This window comes from Poeciliopsis prolifica, unplaced genomic scaffold (genome assembly GCF_027474105.1).
Source record: "Poeciliopsis prolifica strain line A6 unplaced genomic scaffold, Auburn_PproV2 SCAFFOLD006, whole genome shotgun sequence".
Lineage (NCBI taxonomy): Eukaryota > Metazoa > Chordata > Actinopteri > Cyprinodontiformes > Poeciliidae > Poeciliopsis > Poeciliopsis prolifica.
In genome coordinates, this window is record NW_026562381.1 from 2,393,271 (window position 1) to 2,402,748 (window position 9,478).

Sequence of the window (9,478 nt, forward strand, 5' to 3'; positions counted from 1 at the left end):
CAGCACTGCCTTTAATTTGCACAATTTTCTGCCTGGTTCCTTGTTTACCTGCCTTTGTTTCTCGTCAGGAAGACTTGAACATGAGCTGGAAAACTTTTATTATTGTTCGGTTCCAGGAAAATACTTTCCTCAACCAGAAAGAGGCGACAACAAGGATGTACATGGTGGATTTGAAACCCCGTTTTCTGTAACAGATATGTAAACTTTATTTTAATATTTACAGCTTTAAAAACACAAAATATACAAAGCCTTAGCAGGCACTAGAAAATGTAATTGTTTTTCTTAAAAAGGAAAAGCTGCAGTTTGAAACATTTTCTACATTGGGGTTTGGATTTACATAGTTCAGTTCGACATTAAATCAGCCCATTATTATCCCAAAATAGCACAACCAGCTGCACATCAAGTTTAATGAGTTGGCAAACATTTGAGCTTCACAATTCCTGGTAACAATAAAAGTTTTTGTGGAGTCGACTTCATGATGACGAAGCCTAATCAGTGGATTTAAAAGTCAAACCCACCCGGCCGGTTCTGCAGCTGGGTGTGAATCTCTACAGTCATTGGAGATCTAAGCCCTCAGTCACAGCTGATCAACAGCAGTTGTTTTGTTCTCGGCTCAGAAGTTCTCCTTGTTGAAGTAAAATGTGGTTTTGCGAGGATCCACGTCCGAGTATTTTCCGCATTTCTTCTCCAGAACTTTCCCGAGTGCCTCGGGTCCGCACAGGAACGTTCCCACCACGGACCTGCAGACGACCAAAACGAAACGTCAGCGGCTGCAGATCTGTTCATTTCAGTCCTAAACGGCTTCAGCCATCAATAAAATTCACCTGCAGAACAAGTTCAGGTCATAATTTCACGACTCATCATGACATGAGAAAAATCCATCACATTTTATCCCGTTAATTACTTTGAAGTATTATTTTTAATAGTCAAAAGTAATTTACACCTTGTTATTTTTGGAGTTGAAGTCCAATGTTCCACTTATTTAAGAGTTGATCAGTATGACAATGAATTAAAAAAAGGTACAAAAAACTGAAATTCTCTAGAAAGAATTTGAAAATTCTTAATTTTCAAAAGTTGAGAATTTGCAAGAAAAATCCATAAGATTTCTGAGTGCCACAAGTCAAAAAAATATTTTTTAGAAAATCTGAAATTTTGAGAGTAATCTCAGACATTTTTTATGAAAAAATAAAAACTTGAAACGGACGTTTTATAATTACATTTTCTTCAAAAAAGAATATTTTTTTCAAGCAGACTTTTAAATGTTCTTATTTTTTGGTGTAAATTTCCGAGATTTAATCTTAAATTAGTTTGTTTCAAGCTCATTTTGAACCTTTCAAGCACAGAAATTTTCAGGTTTTTTCCAGAACATTTCTGGGATAAATCTCAGCATTTCTGAGTTTTTTTGTCAGAAATTCAACCCTTTTTTCCTCATCTGAAATGGCCCAATGTGCAGCTCTGCAATAACAATGTCTGTTTTTCCAAGAAGAGGACATGAAATAAAACGTCTGCTTTACGTTGGGTTCTCTTTGCGGACTTGTTCGAACTCCTTGTCCCAGTTGGGTCGGCCGTAGTGAGTCTTCTGCTTGAGCCCGGTGACCACGTCCATTTCCTGATCCACGTTCACCATAACGTAGTTCACCTGATGGGCGTAAAAGGAAAAAGAAAAGAGGTTTACGGCGCCGTTCATGAGGAAATGATGACGGGTAACCTGGACTTTGGACTCGTACATGGCTCTGGTCCCATCCGGTCAGAAACAGCTTGTAGGTGAGGAAATCCCCCATGCCTCTTTCCTCCATCTCCTTCTCCTGCGCCTTCAGGAGGTCAGCGAACCATTCGAAGGCGTGGGTTTCCCGGCACAGCCAGTAGAAATAGATCTGAGACCAGTAAACAGCAAGGTGTGTCAGAACCATGGCACCGCAGAATTTAAAGCAGAAATATCTGTCTGCTTTAAGTTTGTCTCTAAAGCTGCATCATGTCACTTTTATTAAAAATGTTTTTTACATAGTTGGTAAAACTGTCACTATGTTGAGACAGATAATGTAAAAAAAAAATCAATCTCGTCCACCTAATCCCTGAGCTTCTACTTCCATGTTAAGAAATGCCAAAAACAACCTATCAGAGCCAGGAGGAGGGTCTTAGCGCTGTCAATTAATCGCATGAACACGCTGCCAAATGAGCTAATGGTGGAGAAACAATTTACTGTTACAGGAAAACCATTTATCCACTATAATTGGCGGCTATGCTAGCTAGCCTTAGGATTCACAATAAACTGTGGGTCAAAGCGCTGATTGGCAGCGCTAAGACCCGCCTTCTGGCTCTGATTGGTTGTTTCTGGTTACCACTGGGAGAAGGCAGAGAGCTCGACTTATTCACAGTTTATCTGTTTCATACCATACTATTACGACATGGTGGCTGAAGCTTTGAATTAAATGTCTGGCAACTTTTCGTATTCATCAGTCCATCAAGATTTTACGATTGTTTTTGTGATTTTTATTTTTTTTGCAACCACAATCACTGATTTTATGGAGCTACTTTAGCGATACTTTTGCGCTTAACTTGGTGTTTTTGACCATTTTTTTGAAAAGTTGTAAATAAACGTACAATGATGCATTAGCATGAAGCAGTGTGAGGATCTTTTGACTTTGCATGACGTTTTGCAAAAAAAATAGACTGACTGATTAATGTAATTTGATTTGACTGGTAAAATAATACACAAGGACACAGCTTTTATCTTGAAGGGCCACAGAGAAGGTTGTGGCGGGCCGGATTCGGCTCCCTGGCCTCGAGTTTGTCATCGTGAGGAGGTTCACCTTTCTGGTGCGCAGATTGGGGTCGTTGTCTTTGAACTTGTACCAGATGGACTTGAGGATGGAGGCGAAGGGAGTGACGCCGATGCCGGCGCCGACCAGCATGCTGACCTCGTAGTCGAAGACGTCCTCACTGGCCGTCCCAAAAGGGCCGTCCACGCCCATCCTGAAGACGGACAGCAGGTTGATTGAGGACAAACAAACGTCAGATCTTACAGTGAGTTTTACTGGGGATTTCAGGAGAAACACCGACACAAAGTAGAGAAGAAGAAACGTTGCATATTCAGCCCTCTTTACTCTGAAGCGTCAAAATGAAAGCAATCATTTCTCAGTAGTTGAACATTAACAGCAACATGAGAACAGCAGGCAGGTCAGAAAGTCCCATTTGTTCTTGTATTATTATGACTTTATTGCGGTATGACATTTTTCCAGTAATATGATTATTCTCGTAATAAGACATTCTTATTTTGACTTTATTCTCGTACAGTTTTATTAATGTTATAAGACTTTACTGTCAGATTATGGCTTTATTCTCAATATACTGTGACGTTTTTATTATTTGGACTTTATTCTTGTAATTAAAAAAGACTTAATGTAATACTCCATCATACCACCATGTTTCCTAAAAGCTACAACAGTTATGGTATTATTGCAACTTTATTCTCCTGATATTATGACTTTATTCTCATATTATAATAACTATTGTATTTTTACAACTTTATTGCCATCTTGTAAGATGACTTCTTGTAATATTATGAGTTTTTTTTTTTTTTACTTTATCTTCAAAAATTTAGACTTTATTGTTGTATGACTATTCTCGTGTTATTACAACTTTATTATTACTTTTGACTTTAGTCACGTAAAATTCTAACTTTATCCTCATAGTTATAGAAAAACTGATTAGTTTATATACTCTGCTGTACTTCTATCTCATAAAATCTTTTAAAATTGTTTTTAAAAAAACCTAATGTACATATTTATTTATATTTTTCAAATTTTCTTTTAGGTAAGATGTTTATTGGCATCTTAGGCAGTTAAGAGGGAAAATAATAAATGTTTGGTGGGAAAATAAAATCAAACATGTCTCACATCATTCACTTTTAATGTTTCTACAACCAAAGCAAGATGAAAAACCTGACTGTTGTTCGTAATGCGAACACCTACTTGGGCCCCTGCGCTCCCTCTGGCAGCTTCTGCATGATGTCGATGAGTTTGTCCGTCCAGTCACCGGCTGAGCGGATGTGGACGCTGAAGAAGTCCTCTTCGGGGGCAGAGGTCATGGTGAATGGGTGCCACTCCAGCTTCGAGATCTCCGGGCAGTTGAGGAAGACGTACTGGCCCACGTCCATTTTGAAGCCCGTCTTCACCAGCTGCAGCTCTAGCACTTTGGACGGCCGCATCACAATCTGTGAAAAAACAAAAACAAAAAAAAAAACTCTTAGTTCGAGCCGGACCCAGGAATATCGGAGTTAAGCAGCTGCTTCGGGCCTCCACACCAGCAGGGGGCCCCCAAGATTAACATTTGTGTTTTTGTAGTGAAGTTTAATATTTTTCTGCTATTGACTGTGGTCACCGTTTGGGAAAGATAATATATTAACTTGTCGCCTCGTTTAGTGTAAATGTAGTGTTTAATGTTACTTTCAAAAAGCCATACTTAAATACCATTCTGCATTTCAAAATTCAACAAATTTTTTGTTGTTTTTTTTACTCCTGGAAGGTCAAAATCAATTGCAACAATAACACTGGTATGATGTAAGCAAATTACAAATTAAGTTAATAAACGTAGGAAAGATGAAGCATCTGGTGGTAACATGTTGGTATGGGAGGCCCCAAATAAAAATTTGTTCAGGACCCCAAAAAGGCTTTGACCGGCCCTGCTCTCACATCAGTCAGCAGCAAGAAAACACATAGAAATAATAATAAAACTGATGGTTTACCTTTCTGTACTGGACATTCTGCTTGTAGCGAATGAAGCGCAGCAAACGTTCGCATAGATAAATAACCATTGGGCCGATCACGTACAACCAAGTCTACAGAGAAAATGAAGAAATAATGACGTTCTTCATACTGGGAGGAGAATCAGACGCAGAAACTGAAGTGAGAAGACACAAACCTGAGCCGGCCCTCCTTTAAACTGAGGGATGGGACACTCATCAATCTTTCCCCAATCCTCTGTGCGGTTGTGACAAAACAAAGGGTTGTGTTTTTCATACGAGTCATCAGTCTGCCTCCTGACGATGAACCTGAAGACGAGACAAGCGGGTAAATGACGAGATAAACAACAACGCTGCAGGAGAGGAAGAACGTCACAGCAAACAAATTCTGTCCTACCCGATTCCATGAATGACGAGACCGGCGAAGAAGATGATGAAGAGGTGGTGTGTGTACCAGAAGACCTCGAAGTAGCTGCGCCTGATGACCTCCATGGAGGACGTGATGATGAGGATGAGCGCCAGGGTGATGATGACACCGGTGAGGCCGGCGATGGACGTGAAGACGAAGTAGGTGGGGATTTGCTGCGGATCCTGAGGCAGAGCGAGAGAACAAGAAATATTTTTAATCCTGTTTGAGAATGTTTGACCAACTTGATGCTTTTTGCTGAATTGAAAGCAAAAGTACAGATTATTATATATGACAGCATATTAAAGTTAAGAAAATAATGGAGTACATTTCTGTCACAAAACTCAGAAATGTTCTATAAAAGAAACAAAGACATTACTAAAAAATAGAAAACATCTGATTTTGGAAAGCTGATAATATTCTATAAGAAATTAAAACATTTTTAGATTAATCTGAGAAATTAGAAGAAAAAGAAAAGTTTCTGATTTTGAACAATTTCTAGAAGAAACTGACATATTGAGATTAACCTCAGAAATATTTGAAAAAAAAGAAGAATGGAAATTTCTAGCTTTCAGATTTTTAACTTTTCAACTTCAGAAACTCAAAATTTCTGAAATTATGGAGCAAATTTTCAACCTCAGAAATGTAGATTTTCTTTTCTACAAATTATGAAGAAAACAAAGATATTCTCCTTTGTGATGGCCTAATTGTGTTTCTTGTGGGAAAAGTAATTTTTCTTCGATCCTGAACACCACATTGATTGCATTGGTACAGATTTTATTTGATTTATCGGAAAATGTGGCATAATTTTATTTATTTGCATTGGAAATGTGTACATGGCAGGCTTTAGTGCTGGACTTACGATGTCGTTTTTGCGGATCGGGTTCAGGAAGGTGGTTGTATGGTGAGAATCATTTTCTTCGTGTGAATTCTCCGATTCCTCTATGTGGTCCTCCAGGTTGGACAGAGCGGTGCTGAGGTTGTCGTAAACTCCCTGTCTGCTGTTGTTCAGCCACTCCACGTTCAGCAAGTGGGCGATCATATGAACGGCTGCGGGAGCAAACAGGAGAGAGGTCACCGCTTTGTTTCTGCACTCAGGAACACTGACAGGTTAAACATGAACCAACAAAATTAACAAAGGTGTTTAAAATATTTTGTCCTTTTGACAAGGGCCAAAAAATTACTTTTTATCTGTAATGTTGTAAAATTTCAAATACACTTTCCGCGTTTTCTCTGACTTTCTTATAACTGTTTTTAAAAAGTGCACTCATTCTCTTTTGTCTGAAATCTGAAAACAGAAACACAAGTGTGATTCTTTCATTTGAAAAACAAGCAACTTTTTTTAGCACCTTCAATTTCAAAGGATCAAATTTAGGTTCAAAGTGTAGTTAGCACACACCTAACCTCTGAACAAAAATGACAATTAGCAGGAAACATGTTTAAAAAAAGAAAAAGAAACAACCACAAAGAACCATTCTTTCCACTTGTATTTCCTCATATAACTACAATAGAAAATCAGACACATGTGCATCTTGAAGAATAATTGCTCCAACATAAACACATTAAGGAATTGCTGTATTGTTATAACAGATTTAAAAGGTCAAACTAATTGAGGTGAATAAATGGAGTAATCCTGTCAGAGCTGTGGGGTTTATTTAGAAATGGATGCGTGAGTTCACCTGTCATCAAGGCGATCATGTACGCCACCAGCTTGTGGAAAGTCAAGTTTTTGTCCAGTTGTTTCCTCATTGTTCTGCTGCAGCGCTGCAACAGCAACAAGCCAGGGTTAGAAACACGGAGGCTTTGTTTTCAATAACACGCCGCAAAACCACCCGGTTGCACAACATGGGCCTCGTAATGCCACTGTTAGGAGTGGTGTTACAGTTCATTGTCCGTTTAAACCTCATCAATACTGCGATTGTTAGTGGCGCTGCGTCGAAGCGCCCTACTTTATCTACTTTACCTAATGTGGAGAAGGCGTATCTGACTGACAGCTCTTCGTGAACAAATTAAATGTTGCTAGCTAGTAATATCGAGGTTTGGCGCCATTTTCTCTCGTCATTTATCGACTCGTCTGCATGTAATGTTTGCAGGTCATTAACAATCATCTCGCTCACTAATGTCGCTAATTTGGTAGAATAGCAGATTTTATCGCGCTGTGTTAGACAGTTGTAGTCCGACGACTGAAGACTTGCTAGCTAAAGGCTAAAACAGCCAGATGAAGGCGGGTAACCATGGCAACCGGTGAGCGTTTAACGGCTGCCCAGCTCTTTCTGGAGTGAAGCTGCGCGCGCATGCGCTGTGTTCCGTACAGTGACGTCGGCGCACTGACGTGTCTTTGCGCGGTTCTCTCTTTCTCGGACTGCTGTTAAAACAGTGAAAACGTTTTTTTTTTAAATCACCAAAACACTTAATGTGTTTTATTTGGCGACTGTACAGCAGTGGTTCCGTACGAATGTGCGGAAACCTTTGTCTCTGTTCTGTTAATGTCGATAAAGCAAAATGTTGCTATTGCCATGTTTCCATTAAACGTAAAATGAAATTAAAATCACACAGGAATCAACTTGATCATGTGATAAGTCATTAAAAACAACAACGCATGTGAACTGTTACGTATGTATTTTTATAATTCAACCATGGCGATAGGCTTGTCATGATAACAAATTTTGATGGACGATAAATCGACCCATAAGTTATTGTGATAAATGATAATATTGTTATTTTGAGACCATTTTCAAGTAATATAATGCAAAAACACATTTGCAAAGGTTAATAAACTTAAATTCTAATTAATATTTAACACTGGAACTGAAAGACATTATAAATATCGAAAATAAATAAACAACAATTAGAATGAATTATAAACTCTCTGTAAACAAAGTTGTCCTTCAAAAAAGGGGTTAAGCAGCAGAAGGAAGACTTTTATAATTCAGGTTTTGGTAGAAATAGAAAAAAGATAAACAATAAATCATGCAAATGAAAATAATTGAGCTTGTTTCAATTTATCATGTGATTAATTTACTTTGTTCAGTAAATGTGGCTTGTGGTGTGAAATCAGGTGTGTGAACATCGTCCTACCACGAAGGATCCTCTGAGCAGAGACAGCAGGTTCCTGCACACTGGCAGCAGGATGAGCATGCAGTTAAAGTTCAGGACGGCTGCAGGAGCTCTGGCCCAGGCCAAGGCAGACTGCAGGAGGGGAAAATACAATTATTCCTCCTTTTAATGTTGATTATTTATGATGAAAACACCAAATCCAGATCCACAGACAGTTTGAGCTAATTCATTAAAATAGACTAAATACAGGAAGTGTTTTCAAATGCCGTTTTTGCTACAATGAATTGATCTGTTTTATTAACTTTGTTTTTTAATAAGTTTCAAAAGTAAAAAAAAAAGGTATTTTTTTGTACATCTTTTATTATTATTATTTTATACATTAATCTAAAAATTCAGAGTTTTTTGCGGAAATGTATTCCATCTAGGCCGTAGTTTATTTTTGCCAAAAAGTAAAAACTAAAATGTTTTAGTCCTGCGAATCCTTCTGACGTGACAAATAGTTTGTAGCCCTTGTAGCCAGGCTCCTTTTAACCAAATCTCAGGTGTTCCCCCTGATTCTGCTTCTTTGGATCAGAACTGGCTTCAACAATCCGAACTATGCGAGGAGTTTCTGCAGCTCTGAGAAGCATCACAGTTTCGGCTGTGTTCACTACTCACCCCCAGCAAGTGACGGGTGTAGTAAAACCTTTCTCCGTGCTCATACTGGAAGTAAAACCAGACAAAGAGGAAGATGTTCAGGCCCATCCAGACGGACTGCAAAAACAAAAAGTGTTCGTTAGGAAATGGATCTCTTTCAGAAAGGATGCAAACGACACTTATCAGTCACAATTGCGCGCAAAACCAGTGCGTAAAACTCTGCTAAAAGGTCTAATAAATCCTCAAATGAAGTTTGGATAAGGACTCACTATTATGATGGCTGAAAACCAATTGTTGACAAACCAGTTCCCCATGATGAAGGCTTCTTCTCGGCTCTCTGAGCTCCTCATCCTCAGCGCGCTGGTTTTTATAGCTCCCACCTGCAGGGACTCCTCCCTCCATCTCTTCCAGATGCACAGGGAAACAAGTCCTCCTCCACCTCCTCCTCCTCCTCCACCTCCTCCTCAGCAGGTGAAATTACGCTGTTCAGGAAGTTCCGAGGAGGCTTGAAGAATCACATTCTTGTCTGGCTGCAGCGTCAGGCTGAATTAACCTTTTCTGAATGCGGGAGGAATGAGGAAACAAGCACCGACTCCATCCAGGAAGCCTCACTCTGCTGCGGTGACGCACAGAGGTTT

General features: G+C 39.1%; 1 protein-coding gene across 3 annotated transcripts; it reads right to left on the reverse strand.

Moving 5' to 3' along the window:
• Nucleotides 1-94: 94 nt before the first annotated feature.
• LOC129360823 (cytochrome b-245 heavy chain-like) lies at nt 95-9,166 on the reverse strand. Of its 3 annotated transcripts, XR_008606096.1 has the most exons (14): nt 9,110-9,166; nt 8,862-8,957; nt 8,226-8,336; nt 6,827-6,911; nt 6,010-6,197; nt 5,139-5,332; nt 4,921-5,050; nt 4,745-4,837; nt 3,972-4,213; nt 2,811-2,973; nt 1,728-1,874; nt 1,515-1,639; nt 519-740; nt 95-185 (listed from the first exon to the last, which is right to left on the reverse strand). XR_008606096.1 is itself a non-coding variant. In XM_055031263.1 (13 exons), exons 1-13 carry the CDS (start codon nt 9,152-9,154, stop codon nt 614-616), a joined length of 1,746 nt encoding a protein of 581 aa, XP_054887238.1. In that variant the 5' UTR covers nt 9,155-9,166; the 3' UTR covers nt 201-613. The 3 variants fall into 3 exon arrangements, 2 of the variants coding, with proteins under 2 accessions (XP_054887238.1, XP_054887239.1); XM_055031263.1 differs by lacking the exon at nt 95-185 and having other exon boundaries at nt 201-740; XM_055031264.1 differs by lacking the exons at nt 95-185; nt 8,226-8,336; nt 8,862-8,957; nt 9,110-9,166 and adding an exon at nt 7,111-7,401 and having other exon boundaries at nt 202-740.
• Nucleotides 9,167-9,478: the final 312 nt, after the last annotated feature.